This window comes from Grammomys surdaster, unplaced genomic scaffold (assembly GCF_004785775.1).
Source record: "Grammomys surdaster isolate TR1022 unplaced genomic scaffold, NIH_TR_1.0 126219, whole genome shotgun sequence".
Lineage (NCBI taxonomy): Eukaryota > Metazoa > Chordata > Mammalia > Rodentia > Muridae > Grammomys > Grammomys surdaster.
Window position 1 is genome coordinate 9236357 of NW_021621022.1, and position 19516 is coordinate 9255872.

The 19516-nt window shown below is 50.2% G+C and overlaps 1 protein-coding gene across 3 annotated transcripts; it reads right to left on the bottom strand.

Moving 5' to 3' along the window:
- Positions 1–473: 473 nt before the first annotated feature.
- On the bottom strand, positions 474–16471 carry Fam160b2 (family with sequence similarity 160 member B2). Of its 3 annotated transcripts, none has more exons than XM_028758842.1 (17): positions 16397–16471; positions 10611–10689; positions 8197–8369; positions 7113–7217; positions 6903–7025; positions 5811–6056; positions 5539–5735; positions 5190–5298; positions 4893–4969; positions 4427–4616; positions 3669–3814; positions 3434–3562; positions 3221–3311; positions 2961–3104; positions 2505–2645; positions 2221–2321; positions 474–2072 (listed from the first exon to the last, which is right to left on the bottom strand). In XM_028758842.1, the coding sequence occupies exons 1-17, from the start codon at positions 16439–16441 to the stop codon at positions 1934–1936; spliced, it is 2235 nt and encodes a 744-aa protein (XP_028614675.1). In that variant the 5' UTR covers positions 16442–16471; the 3' UTR covers positions 474–1933. The 3 variants fall into 3 exon arrangements, with proteins under 3 accessions (XP_028614675.1, XP_028614677.1, XP_028614676.1); XM_028758844.1 differs by lacking the exon at positions 16397–16471 and adding an exon at positions 15730–15747; XM_028758843.1 differs by lacking the exon at positions 16397–16471 and adding an exon at positions 12690–12890.
- Between the last annotated feature and the right edge of the window lie 3045 nt (positions 16472–19516).

The following is a 19516-nucleotide window of genomic DNA, read 5'->3' on the forward strand; positions in this document are numbered from 1 at the left end:
GAGGCCATCCTGGAACTCAGAGATCCCTCTGCTTCTGCCTCTTGAGTGCTGGGATTAAAGGCATGTGTCACCACTTCCCAGCTAAATAAGGGTTTTTATCCATAAACGGTACCTTTAGATCTCCTCTCAAACATCTTCTGTGTAAGTTTTCATCAGTCCTAACTGTTAGGACTGACATGGTCACATAGCACACAGCAACCTACAAGATGAGGCTACCACACTGCCTCTTGGTGACTCTTGGTGACTCTAAAGCTGGAAGGCTCAGTTGGAGGGGAAGAGAACTAAGAGTCAGTTCCTGGCTGGTGCTGAGAAGTATCAAAGTTATAATGTAGGTCCAATGCCAGGACTCAAACTACTACCTCCTCTCCCTCTCTCCAAGGTAGGAAAAGGAACTGGTTTGTCTTTCTTGGGGTGAAAGACGGCCTAAAGGGGCAGAAAGGCTCTGGGAAAAAGAAAAGTTGGCTGGGAGATAGTCAGCGTGTCCACACAATCACAATGTTTATTGCTGTGCTGTTGTGAAGACACCATGCAAATGCCAAAGTGCATTGAGTATTGCCCAGCCCCTCAAATGTGTAAGAATCTGAGTGTAGACCCACTCCACCAAGATCTGCTCCTGTCCCACACCAGCACCCATGTGCACTCACAACTCTCTCTCTCACACACACACACACACACACACACACACACACACACACACACATTCAAATTCATAGCTCTCGTACACACAGGAGTGCACGATGTTCTTCGGAGCAGCAGAGAAGTCCTCCCCCGCTGGGAGGAATGCGGGAGAGGGAGAGGTCATGGAGTTTCTTCTTCTTTCATGTCACCTCCTGGCAACCTGTGCCTGGCTTCGAGAGGCGGCATGGGCAGGAAAAGGAAGCAAAGGGGGCTCTGGCCTGCTCCTCCTTGCCCAGGAGCAAAGCCAACAACTGCAGGCCTGTTGTGAGGTAATGCCTGGTGCCGCCCAAGTGTTCTTGCAGGTTGAGACAGATTCGGGCCGGGTGGGGTAGCAGCCCCAGCTATGGAGGACATAGGAAGAACAATACCAGAACTATCTGCTTGTGTCTTAGCCTATCCTCCCTAGGGTTCAGGGCTCTGGAGCTGGAGTGCCCTAGCCCATCTGTACCTTGAGTTCCTGTGCGGCCCAGGATCACATTCCACTAGGATCCCTGGGCACTGGGCAAGATTCAGAGGGCTAAGCCAACCATCCCTGGTCAATGACCTCTCTGCCCAGGTGTTTCCGACTTGCTGAGACAGGTTCAGAAGGCGCCAGAGAGGAACCAGCTGGAGCTGGAGCTGGAGCCTGGCACCCAGCTCCCAGCTCCAAGGCTCTCGCCTGCCCTGGCTGCAGCTGCGCCAAGGCTCTTGTTAGCAGCTGCCCCCGCCTGGGCGCAGAGCATACTTTGGGCATCTGCCATGAGGCGGTTGGGAATTTTGCAACAGTCTCCAGGAGGGTAGAGCAGGAAGAGGGGCTTCCTCTCAGTCCCCTCCTCTGTCTCCTTCACGACTGTTCATGAAGCCATGGAGACACCTGCCACCAGCAGCTTCCACGATACCTAATGTAACAGACAGGGTTCTCGGCCCCCCAGCTCTCTGGACTGGATTTTTTAGCCAGCCTCAAAGGAGCCCCTGGAGTTGTCTCATGTTGTGGCCCTGGTCACACTATAGCAGAGACAGTCACGCAACGCATGCAGGGCAGCATCTAGGTGCTCACTGGCCATCCTCCAGCTCCTCTAAAAGGCTCCAAGAATACCACTGCCTTAGGAGCTAGCACCTCCCTGAAACCTCAGCTCATGTGGTCAACAGGTGAGGTGTCCTGCAGCTGAAGTCCCCGGCACGGCACAGAGGACAGAGTGGCAGCATGGCCAGGCAGGAGACTGCCCGTGGGCAGAAGTACAGGCAGGAGTCTTCTCCCACCCATCATGCTCCTGGCTCAGACTTGCCCTTCTGGAGGTGGAGAGAAGTTCAGGTAAGGACCATGTGGGGGAAACTTGACAAATGCAATGGCAGCCAGCTCCTTGCAGAATTCCTCAAGAACTACCACGCCCTGGAGTAGGGTCTGATGGTCCAGCCTGTGGAGAGACAGTGGCGGGTAGGGGACGATGGCATGGCTGGGTGTCAACAGGTATGCTGATGGCATGACAGCCCATGCTTGACCCAGGACAGACTCCTCAGTGCTGCCCTCCCAACCCTGGGCACCCACTTCCCTTGGCTACTTACTGCTCTCCGGGAATCTGGCCCATCAGTTGCTTGCGCACCAGGAGCAGTTTGCCCGAAAACTGGGGTACCCTCTGAATTCTCTGCATTAAGTCACCAATCACCTAGAGCCCAGAAGGGACTGAGGTGAGAAGTGACCATGTCCCACAACTGCCCTTGGCTCTACCCATTGGAGGTGGGAGGGCAGGACTGGAAGACCTGTGCGGTTCCTGATACTGGTAAGGGTGCCTATTCCAGTCCCGCCCCTTGCCTTGCTCTGTCCCTTCCTGTCACACCCTCATCCTTACCCTGACAAGCACAGAGAACAGGCTCCTGCAGCCAGGGGCCAGGCTGATGTAGGGATCCAGGAGGTACTCATGGATATGGGGGTGGGGGAACAAGGCGAGCCGGGACAAGACTGAGGTCACTTGTAGGTTCAGGCTGTACGGCTGGAGGGAACAAGATGGACAACACTGAGGGCTGGCAGCCGGTCCTGAGCTTGTTTGCCCTCTCCAAGTGAGGCGCCTGGCTGGTGTGAATGTGTGCGGGGGTGGGAGGCTCACGTGATGTGTCTATGTCATGGATTCCCTGAGGCTGAGGGCCAGAGCATGTTAGGGCGTGTGGAGAAGAGGCGAGACAGGGCTTCCCGCCTGGGGAAAGGTAAAGGGGCTGTAGAACTGAGGAACCAAAGAGGGGTCCACCCTGGTCACCAACCCCTACAAGGCCCAGCCTGGAGCTTTCCTAGGCATGGTCTTTATGGCTACCTGATCCAAAATCCGAGCAATTCGATCAAAGAGCACTTGGAGGAAGCGACCCTCAAAGAAAGGCCTTTCAGGCTCATGAGAGTCCAAGGGTGCTGGGCCCAGGGGCCAACCCCAATGGGCCACACGGGAGCTGCACTCCTGGAACTGAAGCAGAAGAAAGGAAGAGTTGAGGGTCCCCATAAAAACAGTGTGGGGTTGAGGCTGTATCAGGGGGATATCAAAGAGCCTAGAGGAAGAGGGAGACACAAGACGTCACTCACCAGGCCGTAGGCATCGTGCACATATGTGTCATATCCATTCTCCTCCAGGAAGGCGGATGTCTTGGCTTCCTCAGGGACCAGGCAAAGGAAGCTAAGAGACATGGGCCTAGGTGTGGAGGCGCCTCCCCAGGTGTCCCCCACTCTCTGCTGTTCACAGGGTCCCAAAGAAAGAATATAATTCAGGTGACTCCGATTGCCTAACTTTCTTCCCACCTGTTAACAATCTCCGTCACTGCTGTTTTGCCATCCGAACTGGTGGCAGGAGCTGGGGGAGGCTTTGTGGAGGGCTGAAGGCCAGAATCGAGGAAGCCATCCGTGAAGTAGGGGTCTTCCTCCAGATCCCTGCAGGCAGGGCGATCACCATGCCCAGATGAATAGAGGCTGAGTGGGTGTGCACACCTGTGCTGAGTCCTGGGCAGCACCCTGCCTCCCGCTCTGCTTTACTTACAGGGTGTCCTCATAGCTCTCTGGCTCTGGCGAGCCCCGCGCCACATACAGGCGGCCTTCAAGATTTTGCAGGACCAGACTGCGGATAGCTCGCTCATGGGGCTTCTGCAGCAGCTCCTCAAATAGCCTCAGTGTGGCAATGCTGATCTAGAATGAGAGAGAGGGGGCAGCAGGGGACCCTCCTGTCACCCTCCTAGCTTCTCTTTCTCTCTTGGGTTTTTTGTTTTGTTTTGTTTTTTGTTTTTTTTTAAAGACAGGGTTTCTTTGTGTAGCCCTGGCTGTCCTGTAACTTGCTCAGAAGACCAGGCTAGCCTCAAACTCAAAGATCTACTTGCCTCTGCCTCCTGAGTGCTGGGATTAAAGGCACGTGCCACCACTGCCTGGCTCTTCTTGGCTTCTCAATGCCTGAGAACCATTGCCAGATAAATTCCTCTAAGGTGGGGTCAACTCTTGTTGGTTAGGGGCTAAAGAAGCAGTTCCATTTCTCATTTGATGTGCCATCTCAGGTAAAGGCACTGGCTTCTCTGTGCCTCAGTTTCTAAATTAGGAAAAAATGGAACTACTTCACAGAGAAAGCCAAATGAACAGAAAAGCAGTTTGCAAAATATACAGAAAACTACGACAAAGACAACATGGCTGTCAATCATACACTGTCACTGCTTTGGCTTGAGCCCTGAGGCTGAGCTATCTGGGCCAGCAGAAAAAGAACCTTCTGGAAGCCCTGTGTGGACTGTGGCACAAACTGAGATGAAAGCTTACCTCGTCAGAGAGGTGGTCACAGTGCATGATGAGGTGTGAGCCCAGGGTGTGGGGGCTGTCCTCTATGGCTGCAGGCTGCTGCTCAGTGCCCAAGAGGAAGCTCATGGCCTCCTGCAGCAGTGCAGGGGAGCGCAGCTGACGTAGCAAGGCTGTCAGCAGGGCAGTGGAGGTCAGGATGCTCTGCTCAGACCTGTGGGGACAGGGACAGGGACAAAGCAGGGGAGAGTCGGTGGGAGTGAGAACCTTTCCACCTTCCTTCCATTGTTGGCTAACCTCCCCATCCCTCATGAGGTCCTATAGTCAGGGGTGAAGAGGCTGTGTTCCAGCCCACGTCGCTTAGAGACATGTGCGTGTTAGACCTGGCAGATACTAAGAGGAGGTCCCTGGCCTTTGTTCTGCAACAGGCCTGGTAGGGTGGGCCAGACACAGACAAGAGCCACGGACAAGGCACTGAACAGACACTTACACATGCAGGAGCTGGGGCTGCAGGGTCTCTACAAACAGCTTCTCAGCCACGGCCTTTGCCAAGGCGTCTGCAACCACCTACGAGCCAGAGAGCATGTCTTCTGCATTCAAACCCCATCACATTCATTCCGAAAAAATCATGTGTCCTCACACAGCCCCCAGATATGTCAGAGAGGCCTGGTTAACCAGGGCCAAGCTGGCATCCGGCCCCAAATCACCATGCGTCACCCGTACTCCATCACTGCCATGAGACCCTCGTGGAGCAAGGAAGAACCCTGGTCACACCTGCCCCACTCACCGTGTGTGCCTCTGTGATAAGGTGGTCGCAGTAATCAAACCAGCCCAGGAAGGCAGCCAGAGCCTCCTTGCCAGGGAACGCAGTCTCATCAGATGGGGCACTGGGTAACCTAAGAGAAAGGGAAGCAAGAGTCTGGAGGATGGGCAGGAAGCTTCAGGTCCTTTCTGAAGGATAGCTGAGAGGTGGTCTCCATCCCATCTAGAACCTCTGTTGCTGTGGTCAGATTGTAGAAGTGAGGCTTCTGGGAGGCTGGGAAGGGCCCTTGGGACTGGCTCTCCCCCCAGGAAGAAGATAGCTAGGCTAGCAGTCCCTAAAGGTATTTCCCAGTCTCCCTAGGCCGAGAACCTACCTCCAGCTGATGCCCTCTAAAGTGGCAATGTCTGCTGGGTCAAGGCAGGCTGGCATGGACCGGTAGAGTTGGCAGAGGTGCTCAGCTATTGCCATACAACAGGAAGTACTTTGTGTCAGGTAGGTGGCAGCTGCTGGTGAGGCCACGCTTACCAGCAGCAATATGTTCTCCTGTGCCTTCAGGGCCAGCCGACTCTTCTAGGGGATGGGAAGATGATGTCTGAGACAACAGTTCGCTCCACCCTTTCCACCCCTGTCCACTCGTGGTCAGACCTTGCTCTTGCACAGCCCGAGCAGCGAGGTGATGAGATTGCTCTCCCCAGGCCCATTTTCTGGCCCCTCAGTCTCAGCAGGCAGGTGGACGCTCAAGGCTGGGACACCACAGTGCTCCTTATCCAGTCCAGGATCCCCATCGGGAGCATCCCTGTGGGGACAGTCCTTGTCCCTGTAGCCAGCTGTGTCTTTAGGCGGAGCTGTAGACTCTCTGGCTGTCTTCTTCTTACCTATGATCTTTTTACCCTGAAAGAAGGTGTGGTGAGGCCAAGGTCAGAAAGGAGATCACTGCATCCCACAAGATGCTTCCTTGTGAGTGCATGGTTAAGAGTCAGGGGTAGTGGAGCACCCCTGTAATCTTAAAAGACAGAGGGAGGAGGGTCACAAATTCAAGTCCAGCCTGGGCTACATAGTGGTGGCGCACTTTAATCCCAGCACTTGGGAGGCAGAGGCAGGTGGATTTCTGAGTTCAAGGCCAGCCTGGTCTACAGAGTGAGTTCCAGGACAGCCAAGGCTATACAGAGAAACCCTGTCTCGAAAAACCAAAAAAAAAAAAAAAAAAAAAAAAAACCAAAAACAAAAGATAGAGCTGAGTACAATCCCCAAAACCAATGCTAAAGTGGAAGGAGAGAACTGACTCTACAGAGTTATACTCTGACTTAAACATGCTCATACATACACACCCACACACAAACATGCACATACATATACACATGCACACTCACTCATACAAGATAGGGGCTGGAAATATGGCTCAGTTGGTATGGTGCTTGCCTAGAACACATAAAGCCGATAGACTGGACAGAGTGGTACAGGCCTACAACTCAACACTAGTGAGAGAAGAGTTAGAAGAATCAGACATTCAAGGTCATCCTTGACACTCCACCGTGAGTTTGAAGCCAGCCTGGACTGTATGAGACACCTCCCACCTCACCCCACAAAAAATCCAAAATGCAGAAAAAGAATAGAGTGGGGGAAAAAATGAGATTCAACCCAGAGTGCCTGTGGGCACTGACTTCTGCTTCCTCAGCAGGGTCAAGAGTGCTTGCCTCTGGGTTTCTGCACCACACTGTTCCCCACAGAAGCACTTACTTCCAGAATATAGGCCAGCAGCTCTGGATCCTGCTGTATCTTAGAGCAGAGGACACTGGTGAACTGAACTTCCTCCTTTTCTGTGAGGGATCCAGGGCCTGTCCCTCCAAGTCGGAGAAGTTTCTGCAAGAACAGGACAGACAGCCAGAGGGATGGGGTGTTGGAAAGGGAAGCCCTATGCCCAACACCCTCTGTCTCCTTGGTCCTCACCTGCACAGGCCTGTGGACACTCAGGTAGTGCAGCAGTGGGTGCTGCACCTGGGCCAGAACCTTGCTGAAGAACTGGAATACCTGCTGTCGCATCCCTGGGGGGTACTGAGGCAAAGCATCCTGTCAGAGGTCTGAAACACTCCTCTCCAGAGAGCCACTGGGCTCAGAGCCTTCTTCCCTGCCAGGCCTCTTTCCTTCCACACGGTATGTAAAGCAGATCTTCCTTTCTTGCCCCAAACCCCTTTTCTGAATTAGCTCCTTTCATGACTGGGTTACTATTGAACACAGCACTCCATCTCTATCTACTGGTTTTGTATCTGTGGGTACAATCAACCTCAGATCAAAAATATTCAGAAACATGTACAGACCTTTTTCTTATTACCTAATTACTGTAGCTCCGTGAGTTTCATAGTGCTTATATTGTCAGCAATCCTAGAGATGGCTTAAAGGTACAGGAGAGTGTGTGTAGGCTATCTAAAAACACTGTCATCTCTGCATATCTGTAGGACATTAAGGACATTGGTTCTGGGAGTCTATCTGTCTATCATCCACCAATCTATCCATCACGTCTCTGTCCCTCTCTCTTCTTTCTGGATCCTATATAAAAGTCTATTTTCTTTATTTATGCATGTGTACGCATACATACATGTGCCACATTGCACATGAGGAGGTCAAGGGACAACTCCTACCATGTGGATCCCAGGAACTGAATTCAAGTCGTCAGGGCTGGTGGCAAGCACCTTTCCCACTGAGCTACCTTGATGGCCTCAGATCCCACTTTATATAAGAGACTTGAACATCGACAGACTTTGGATCGGAGGGAAAGAGCAGCAGGGTCCTGGGACCAATCCCCCAGGATAACAAGGACCCTCTGTGTGTGACTATCCTGGCCCTCAATCTCAGCCCCTAGCACCTAGAATAAAGCTCAGCAAATGGCAGGTCCCTCTTTGCTGAGTGATGGGGTGAGTTATCTCAATTAGTCACAGTCTTTGTTCCATTAAGATAGAGGAGCACAGGAAGGAAAGCGTGGGATGAGGGTTTGACTGGGGTGGAAGTTTCCAGATGCCCCAGGAGCATTGCCCACCTCCGCTTTGCCCAGAGTGCACAGGGTCTCCAGGATCTTGTGTTGTAGCAAGTATTCCAGACAGGGTCCAGCCTCACCAGAGGATGCCTGCTGCTTTTCCTCATACACCAGGATGTCCAACATCTGCTTCAGTCGCCAGGGGATATCTGTTTGCTTGGCCGGGGTGTTTTCATCTAATTAAGGATAAAGACACAAGGGTAGGCGGCAGGAAGAGCACCAGACCCTCTCATGACAAGCCCAGAAGTCACGCCTGAGATGGGCTGGGTGCCACCGGGAAATGGAAGTTTACAGCTGACACTTGTATATTTAAAAAGACAAAGTGGTAGGGGATAAGGGCCAGGACACGGGCTGCTGGCTGTGAGTGTATGCTTGCTCCAGCGTGTCATCAAGTGTACAGCAACATTCCCTACTAAAGTGAGAAAGAGACCCCTTATGAGCCCAAAGGAAGACACAGGTCCATAGGAGATGTTTTGAGAGTTGCCTATCTATTTCAGGCTTAAGTGGGCAGCTACAGAGTCTGTCTGGGGATTGTTCAGGGTATATTTTAGCAGCTTCCTTCCTAGCATCTGCTAGGGCCTGGTTTTGCCCCTTTTCCATTGTGGGAAGTCTCAGGAAAACGCAATCTGTTGGTCAGATGGATGATGCACCTAGGCAGAAAAAGGTTCCTAGCTGGCCTTGGAGCACCCCCTAGCTTTCCTTTAAGGCAATGGCTGTTAAGCAACGCAGCGTGTTTCACTCTCTCCCTGTAACTCTGGTCTAGGGGCCACTCCGGAAATTAAAGGCCCAGATGAACTAAAGGTCCAGGTCAGGTGGAAGGCTCTTTAGACTGGGCTTGGTGGCATAGACTGTAATCCCAGCTTCTCAGGAGGCTAGCAAGGCAGGAGCATTAAAAGTTCAAGGCCAGTCTAGACAACCAGAGTGAAATCTTGTTTCAAAATAAAAAGTAAAAGTAGCCATGGGATGTTGCTCAGTGGGGCATAGCGAGAGGGAGGGCTACTCTGGGTTCAACCGATTCTCAATACACAGAGAGATATAGCATATGACTTAGTAAAAAAGAGTGGCTCCAACTGGAAAGAAATTCTTCCCCTACCCCAAAACATCTGTCAGTATCAAGTGACATTTATGGCTGTCACAGCTGAGGGAGGTGATATTAGAATCAGGTGGGGTGAAGTCAGAATTGCTGCTCAACAGACAACAGTTATTTACCCTTCAATACAAACAGTCCTGACTCAGTGTCCATATGCCAAGATTGAAGGAATCCTGGCCTAACAGATCCCCAAGGTTCCCCCCAGAGTGCTGAAAGGCCATTTTAATTTATGGGCTAGCTCAAGCTGGAAAGAAAGCCTCTAGAAAAGTAATAGGTCCCTGAACTCAGGGAGATGAAAAGCTACAGATATAGGATCTGGCTACCTGGCAACCAGGCTTACTGACTACTAAGTACCCAATCAGATTCTGACCCTCTCTGAGTCATGGTGGGTTAGCACATGAATGCTCTGGCCCTTTGGGATGTCAGTCAGGAGAGAAGGGACCCAAGAATGGTCCAAGCCTTAGCTCTCCTTCTTGTACTTCTTTTTTTCTTTTTTCTTTTTTTTAAGAATTATTTATTTTATGCATATGAGTACACTGTAGCTGTCTTCAGACACCAGAAGAGGGCATCAGATCCCATTACAGATGGCTCTGAGATACCATATGATTGCTGAGAATTGAACTCAGGACCTCTGGAGGAGCAGTCAGTGCTCTTAATTGCTGAGTCGTCTCTCCAGCCCCTGCCTTGTACTTTTTAAGGGAGCCATGAGAAAATGATTTATTACACATCTTTCTCCTTTTCCTGACTCTCTAAGACAAGGTCTTGTGTATCCCAGGGTGACCTTGAACTTCTGATCCTCTGGCTCCTATCCCCTAAACACTTGATTACAGGCATGCACCATCGCCTGGTTTATGCAGCGAGGACTGAACCAGCAGGTCTAGGTATAGGCTAGGCAACCACGTTGCCAACTGAGTTACATTCAAAGCCCTGGTGCATTTCCTTTAATCAACAGTCCTAGTGACAAGCACTTGGGACTGAAGGCCTGAGGACTGCATCCAGCTGGAAACTAAGGCAAGCAGAGCCACCTTTATCATCAGTCAGGCCAGTGAGGTCCCCAGCCTCCTTGTTCTCACTCATCACTCACACAGCTCCTCCCCCAAAAAGGTCAGAGTGGAGTCAACAACTTTACCATGAAGACCAGCATTGGCTAGGGCTCTGGTTCTTACTCCCATCTGTCTGTATCTCTGGCTCAGTGATGATGGCTCAGGACAGAGATGTCCTGGTGCCCAGAGTTCTGACATGACCTTCCCAAGACACCTGTGGTCACTCTCTGCCCATTCCCCCCAGCTCCATCCTCGGGTCCCAGGCTGGGGAGCAGCAGGCTTACCTGTGCTCTCGATATAGTAGTGTGTGATGCCTTTCCAGTGCTCCACAAAGGCCTGCAGCAGGTCAATGCTGGGCTCCCGCTGCAGAGAGAGCAGACATGGTCTTTGTGGGAGTGCCAACCAATGGCTCACTAGCACCAGCACTCACAGGCCTGTGTGCCTGCCACTGTCCAGTTAGTTCTAGGCCTAGAAGAAGCATTCTGTTGCCAGCTTTTCAAAGGAAAGTGTGATTCATCTCTCCAGGACACAGCAGCATAGTCTCCCCTGAGGATGTCTCCCACATGTCCCTACCCCATAGGCTCTGTCCCCAAGAAGTAAGCATGTTGGAGGAGGAACAGACACAAGTATTTCTGCACAGTCCAAAATCCACACATGCTACAACAGAGGGACTGCCATCAATACAGAGGTACCTGAGAAGAAAAATAACAAGAATGATACACATGGAAAACGTATTTGGTTCCTCTCTGCTGGAGTCCAGGAAAGCCTATGTTCAAGGACATGGCAGGCTCTACCCAGACAGTTAACACTTCTATACCCTATAAAGGAAAGGCCTTACTTATAGAGAGCTTCAGTCTTTTGTCCCAGGCTGAGGTCTACACCCTTAACTCTTGCCCAGCTCCTTTTGTCAACCTAGAGGCTTCAGACTCTGCTCTCTGCAAGTCCCTCAACTCCTCCCCAAAAGTATTCTCTCCATTATTGACTGACATTCATCAGGTGCTGCAGTAGAGAGAGAAGCTCACCAAGAGGCTAAGCCTTCATTTCTGACTTAGCAGAGAGGTTCAGCCTTCTCAGGAGAGACTGACACCCAGCTAGCTCACTCCAGTTATTTTATTCAAACATACAAGATTAATCGGGGCTGGGAGAGGTTCCAAGTACAAAGTTATCTTGCCCTTTGCTGCTCCCACACAAATCTCAGTCCCTCTTGATCACGGCTAGCCATAATCAAAAGGAAGAACTCCAGGGTTGTCAGGAGTACCTTAGGACCAAGGGTGGTGGAGCTGCAAGCTCTCCTGGAGCACCAAGTGCAGATTCTCTAGAAGCCGTCTTTTTTTTTTTTTTTTTTTTTTTTTGGTTTTTCGAGACAGGGTTTCTCTGTGTAGCCCTGGCAGTCCTGGAACTCACTCTGTAGACCAGGCCAGCCTCAAACTCAGAAATCCGCCTGCCTCTGCCTCCCAAGTGCTGGGATTAAAGGCGTGTGCCACCACCACCCAGCTCTAGAGACATTTCAAGATTCAGTCTTATAACAATTTCTAGGCATCTACTAATTGACCCAAACATAGCAAAGGCTTCATTAAAGCATTTCACTCAAAGCCAGAGGCAAAGGCTTTACTATACATATCTCTACACTCCACCCTCGACCTCTAGTTGGCACTGGCCTTGGACGGAGGGTGACTGGCTGACCTGAGAAAAACAAAACAAACAAAAAAAAATTCTTTCCTTGTACAATAAATGTTTATAGGCAGAAATGCAGAAAACAACCGACAGTGATTTTCCCAGCCCTGACTAACATACAACAATGTACTCCTACATCTAAAGTTTGGGAAACATTGCAGAAGGGGGGAGGCAGGAAGGGGGTAAGTGCCAGAGGACCAGATTGTCTGCTGCAAGGCAGTGTCTTCCATGTGACAGGGAAGAAGCTGCACCCATGAAATCTCAACAATACAGTCACCTAATCAAGACAGTATGAGCTGGCATGCCAACATGGATGGGGGAAAGTTCAAAAGGCCCCACCTCTAAATGAAGAGCTACAGGCAGTTAATAGCTGCTGAGAGCTGGAGAATGTCTTTCCCAGGGACTAACACCCTGACAGGTTATCCAGTACCAATGGTCAGCCCCTAAATGTGTACATATGAACAACACTCAATGAACTCAGGAAGGGGTGTGCAGGTGCGTGCGTGCATGTGTGAAATGAAAGAAGAGGTCATGAATGTGAGAGGGGTTGGGGACATGGGAAAGTTTATAGGGGCAAGGTAAGAGGTCAAAATTATCTAAATACAGAACTCCTAAGAATCTAAAAAAAAAAAAAAAATTTAAGGAAAAAATAATTGTTACCAGAACAGAAATGCATCAACAGTCCCTACCATAGGTGTTAATTTCCTCTAGGTCTTTGCTCAGGCCACAGTGTCCTGGGGTCCATCATTCCTTTACACTTGTCTAGGTCCTGAGATTCCTCAGTGAGGTCAGTGAAGGGTGGGGCAGCTCCATAAAAGCCTTGGTACCACAGAGCAGGGCATCTTCTAGAATCAGTCGTTTGGGCCACATCTTGTGAGTGCCTTCTAGGTTCGGGCTGCTGTGCTATATGCCACAAGCACTCTAATGCTAACTAAACCTCCAGTAAACGTGCTGTCACCAAGATAAGAATATAAAATTGCACCCCAAAGCAGTCATCAATAAGGGAACAGCAGAAATGGAAAGGGACCTCTTAAAGGGAGTCATTTCTAGAGGCTGGAGCGACGGCTCAGTGAAGAGCATTTGATGTTCCTCAGGACGAGAGGAGCTTGCTTCCCCAAACCCATGTCAGATGCTTCACAACTGTCTGTAACTCCAGTTCCTTGACTCCAACCCCTCTTGTACCTTCCACGGCAGCTGCACATATGTGGCACAGATTTGCATATACACAAAGTAAAAATAAAAGTAAGTCTTAAGAAAAGAGGAGACACTAATGGATCTCTTTCAAGATCCTGCCAAAGAACAAAAGTTCCAAATGGATCAAATTTCAGTGGTGGAAGGGAGACGTTCCCCAGGAAAGATCTGAGCAGAGGGCATTAGGGTAGAGGGTATGAGGAGCATGTGGGTCTCCAGGGAAAAGTCAAAAGCCCGTTCTGCTGTTTTGTTTTGTTTTAAGGCAGCAAGATCAGTGCCACCTTCAGAGGAAGGTTTTGGAAAGATCTGTCTGGTAGTGTCAGGCAGAAGACGAGACAGTGGAGGAAGCTGGTCATGGCAATGGGGCAGTGGGGAGCAACTAAGTCGGAGACTGAAACTCTCCCCACCCTCCTTGCAGGCAGTAGGCTCTTCTTTCAAAATTAGTTGTCACCATGTGTGGCGACAACATACCTTTAATCCTAGTAGTCAGAAGGCAGAGGCAGGAAGATCTCTATGAGTTCAAGGCTAGTCTGGTCTACAAAACAAATTCCAGGATATCAAGAACTACAAAGAGGGATCCTGTCTCAAAACTAAAAGAGTCAGTGACTTTTCCAGAAAGACATTACCCACAGTCCTTCAAGATACTTCATGCCAGGCTAGTAAGGTGGCCTTGCTGAGTCCCAGTTCCTCTGACCTCCACATGCATGCTTGTGGTACCCTCATCCCCACACAATATACACAGTAAACAACTGCAATAATAAGATACCTCATCCAAAAGGAGAGACCCGACTCATAATATTCATGTGCCACCACTATTCAGGTTCTGATAGACTGTGAGATTCCTGAGGGCCAGGGCTTCGGGTTTTTTATTTGTTTGATTTCTTGGTTTGTTTGTTTGTTTTGAGACAGGGTTTCTCTGTGTAGCCCTGGCTGTCCTGGAACTCCATCTATAGACCAGGATGGCCTCGTACTCAGAGATCTGCCTGCCTCTACCCCCAGAGTGCTGGGTTTAAAAGTGTATGCTGCCACCGCCCAGTTTAGGGCTGTTTTCTTATCTGGCAACCCTAGAGGGCTTTTACCAACTCTCAGAAAGCTCCTGAAGACACTCCTGCCATACTCTCTTGTCCTAGAAAGTCCTTGGATCCTCAGCCAGCACCACGGTGACCTCACAGCTTCTGTGATAGGGTCTTATCTAGCCTCAGATTTCATCTGTAAGTTCCAAAAAACCTTGTGTCAGACTCCATGAAAAAGACTGCTCATAGAGACTCAGGGAAGGGGGCAGCCATCAAATCCTGGTGGACAGAAGAGAGTAGGGCAGAGCTCTCGACCTGAATCTACTACTAAATACCAAAAAAACCTACCAAACAAGTTCCTCTAAAAGACAGCAATTTTTTTTTTTAGAAAGAGCCACAAGGATTCCAACTGTTTGGTCTGGAAGGGGCAGAAAGCAATATTCTGAGTGGATCATATTTGACTTGATGTGCCAACCTGAGGGAAGACGTAACTCCCCAGACAGTGGATGGAGCTGAAAAGAGGGATTCCTATGTGGCATAAAGCACTCTTTCTGAACATGGTCTATATGTTGCACACTGCAGGTAACCTGCCTAAACATATGTCCCTCCGCTCTCTGCATCTGCAGCCCCTGGTGCCTCAGCTTTCTGCACCCAGAGTGTAAGGATCAGGGAAGAGTAGGGCTGTCCACACTCCCAACCCTCCTTGTAAATTGAGCTGTGTCCAGAAAGATGAATTCGTGTATCAGATCGCTTTCTAAGGTGACACTTGGTTTTTATTTGGGCCAGGAAGGAGAAGAAAAGGTGAAAAGGTCATTTTGGAAACTCCCTCTTGTGGTGCCCTAGACCCTGTTCCTCACAGCAGAGCAGGACGGGTAGGGGGAGGGAATGTTAGAGAAGTGCGCCTCCCTCCCCTTTACCAGTTTCCCTAAGGCTGATCCACTTTATGATAATAACTATATAATCCCAGCACTCCACTCGGGAGACAGAGGCAGGCGGATTTCTGAGTTCAAGGCCAGCCTGGTCTACAGAGTGAGTTCCAGGACAGCCAGGGCTACACAGAGAAATCCTGTCTCAAAAAAACAAACAAACAAACAACAAAAATAATGGATGTTCTGACTGGGGAGGGGGTGTGGAGGAAAAGGGGGAGTCAAACCTAAGATTGTTTCTCCGGAGACAATTTGATAGAGTAAACACATCAAGTAGAGGGTGTTCTTATACAATGAGAAAAAATAATTAACCTTCCAAATAGCTTCTTGATAGGCTGCTGAATGAAGTGACCCACTCACAGAGAGTGGCCAGGGACATGCATTCCCCAGAAAAAACAACCCAAACACAAACTGACAGTTGTACACACACACACACACACACACACACACACACACACACGGGGGGGGGGGCGGGGTTGGGGGGAGGCTAAACCAATCTTCCATGCAAGCCCCTCAGGCAGGATGACGTCCCTAACTCAAGGTCAGTTCGGCTCAGTGGCCTGAGGTAAGGCTGCTTCCGGGTTCTCACGACCACCCACCCCGAAATGCTCTCTCCTGGGGACTTAGGTCACTCAGGGCCGCAATTCCCACGCTAAGAGGGAGCTGAGAGCAGAACTCCTGCTCCCAGTTGCTGTCTGGCAGCTAAGAGAGGAAGAGGAAGGCTGCTGTCAATCCCAGGTGAGGAGGAATGGAGGAACGTCAGGAACGAGAAAGGAAGGCAGACGGGCTGAGGAGGAGGCGTGGGGGCAGACGTGGGAGGAAGGGCTGGTGACAAGGGAACCTCGGGGGAGAGAAGACTTAGAAAGCTTGTGAAGCTCTCGGGCGCAGGGAACGTTACAAGAAGCCGTGCGGAGCGCAGGTTCGGGGACTGAGGCGCAGGTCAGGGGACTGGGACACCGGAGGCACAACAGGAAGCAGCGCGGAGGCGGGACCAAGGGATCCAGACTCGGGATCAGGGAGCGTGGCTCAGGGTCACGAGAGTCGGGCTTAGGATCAGGAGAGCGAGGCGCAAGATCGAGGGGGCCGGTCGGTCTGGAGAGTACCCCGGAGCTTGGGCTCCTGGCGGCCGCGAGGAGGGACCGTACCCGAAGACGAGGCCCGGAAGCGGCGTCGGGGCCAGGGGAGGGGCCCTGCCCAAGGGGCCCGCACCAGCCCGCCCGCCCTGCCCGCGCCCGCCCCTCCGGTCCGACCAGGGCCCGGCCTCACCGCCCCCACGGCCTCCTGCAGCAGTGCCCCGAGCCGGCTCAGCATGATGGCGGCCCGGCCCGGCTCGCGGCCCGGCTCTCGGTGGCGGCGCGGCGGTGGCGGAGGAGGCGGCCCAACCGGCGGGAGGCGGGACCGGGCCCTGAAACCCCGCCCCCGCCGGAGGGCTCGGGGCGCTCGAAGCCCAGGGCTGGCCAGGTCCTAAAGGAGAGTCAGTGGTGGAGGAACGTCCTGGGGCGCTGATGACCGCCAGCGAGCTGGTCCCTTTGGGTAACACCCAGAGACTTCTAATTCCTCATGCACCCTCACAATCCTACCGAAACAGTAGCTCGGGACACACAGGGCTGTGGAACGTTTAAAACGTCCTGGTCCTGACAAGCTGTGTCAAGGACACTCCAGAAGGCAAAGACTAGTAGGGAGAAAAAAAGATTAGATAGCTTCACTGTTGATATTGACGACACGTTTAAATGTAATGGGTTAGGTTATGGCTAATATTAATTTCACCTGTTGTTTAGTAAATTTTTTTTAAAAAGTAGTAATCGGAAAAGATGATCGAGAAGGTTTGCAGTTGGATTAGGGATTGATCAGAGGAGTCCCAACCAACTCTGTCTCATGTCTCCCACTCTGGAGGGAAGGAAGACAATTACAGCACACCTGCAATCAGTCTCAGCACCCAGCAGTATCACCAGTCCAGGGAGGTAGTGAGATCCTGTAACAAACACACGCTCACAGCACACACACACTGACACACACACAATATACACAGACACAAATTCACATATACACACACATGCATACACAACATTCACAGAGAAAGAGAGATTGAAGACATGAAAACTTTTAAGATAAAAACCAAAACAATAAAAAAAAAACCAAGGGCTTCCTGAGGCTCTTGGTTCAATCTCCAGTATCAAATAATTAAATACATAGATAATATGTAATTAAACTATTTATATAAATATATTTATGTAAATTTGTATAGGTATTTACATAAATGATAAGTAATTAAATTATTTATATCTAAAATATCCAGGCTGTATATAAAGCTCACCACTACTTTTTGTTTCAGCCTCCCAAGGGCTGAGACTATAGGCTTGTGTTACATACCTGGGCTGCATTATAAATTCCAGGCCAGTCTTAGAAATATAGTGAGATATCAAAAACAAGAGTTGGGGATATAAGTTGGACTTGATGTCACATCCCTTTGATCCCAGCACTCAGGAGGCAGAGGCAGGCAGATCTCTATGAGTTCAAGGCCAGCCTGGTCTACAGAGCAAATTCTACACAGAGAAACCCTGTCTTGAAAAAAAAAAAAAAAAGGAAGCAGAGTTGTCATATATTTTTTTAAATTATCAGATATCTTTGTTGTTCATTGATTTCATGACTGTAAAGTCATCAACTCCTATTTTCTTTTTTCAAGATGGGGTCTCATATGGACCAGGCTAGACTCAAACTTACTGTGTAGCTGAGGTTGACCTTGAACTCCCAATCTTCTTTTCCTTAGTGTTGGGATTTGGCATATGCCTGGTGTGTCCACTGCTAACAAGAGAGCCCAGGGCTCATGCATGCTAAGCAAGCACTTGGTGCTGCATTCTAAGCCCTTGGCTCCTGATTCTAAATGGCGAGGTGTTTAGTAAATAAAACCAAAACAAAAGCTTTGGAAACTACTGGAATAAAGCTGCCCAGGTTTTACACCTTTGTGTCATGAGAAAGAAGCTTGAAGGACTCTCCCTAAGGCTTTGTTTTAAGGGTCAAGAGACTTACTTTGAAGGATCCTAAATTCTCAGGAGTTCCAAATCCTTCAGGTCATATGTTACTTTCTTTGGTAACCAGTGAACTTAACATTTTCTCAGCGGCTGTGAGTTCTAAGTAAGCAGGGTGCACATTAGAACCACATAGTTGGTGATGTCTGCTAGCATAAGGGGAGCCCAGTCCTGCTTCCCCTGGACAAATGTATCTCCAGTGCTGGCAGCTGGAGGTGTGGCTCTGAGTAAAGTACTTGCCTAGCATTCCCAAGACCCTGGCTTTGATCCCCAGCACTGACCACGCCCCTGACCACGTCCCTGAATACCCTCCCCCAAAATGAGATAGAAGACTGCCCACACACACACATACATGATCTACTCATTGGTTTTATGTATCCTTGGGTTTCAGGTAAGATGTCCTCTCATTTGTTGGAAGGAGTCAAACAATCTCTCCTATTGGCTTCACAGGTTTGTTTCAAGGATAATGCTGTAACATAAGCCTACTTTACTTAAAATCATTGTTCCGGGGCTGGGAGTGTAGGTCTTTTAGGCAGAGTGCCTACTTAGCACACACAAAGCCTGGGTTGGCTCCCCAGCACCAAGCGAACCAGGTGTGATGGTGCACGCCTGTCATCTCAACACTCAGGAAGTGGAAACAGAAGGTGATTCAAGGCAGTCTTCAGCTGTAAACTCAGGTTCAAATAGTAATAAAATCATTGTTTCGTTTTGAATGGTTCTGATCTATTTGCTTTTGGGCCAGCTGGTCCTCTTCCCACGTGCACACACACCCCTGCCTTCTTTTTGAACTTCCAAACTGCACACTCAGCCCCACCTCAGACATGCAGCTCCTCTGTGGTTGCAGGCAGAAGGCTTCGCCAAGGCTGTCAGAGTCACCAGGTCTCCATTCCTGCTTCCTCTGCTTGGTGCTGGGCTTACCACCTCCTGGTGACATTTTCTGTTCAGCCTCCCTGCTGCATATGCACCTTGGGTCCTAGGGAGGCCTGTGTATTTGAGCTAATTCTCTCAGGCTCCCTCTCAAGTAACCTCTAACTATGAAACGCAGGTTTCCAGGCAGTGGTGGTGCACATCTTTAATCCCAGCACGTGGGAGGCAGAGGGAGGCGGATTTCTGAGTTTGAGGCCAGCCTGGTCTACAGATTAAGTTCCAGGATAGCCAGGGCTATACAGAGAAACCCTGTCTTGAAAAACAAAAAAAAACAAAAAAAAAAAACAAAAAAAAAAAAAGGAAGGAAGGAAGAAAGAGAAAGAAACACAGATTTCTGTCTCTCGGAGACCCTGGAGAAGTGGCAGGTAGCACTCTATCTCGACCAGCCCTTGCTCCTGTGTCCTAGAGAAAGGAAAGTTACTGTGAGTGTTGT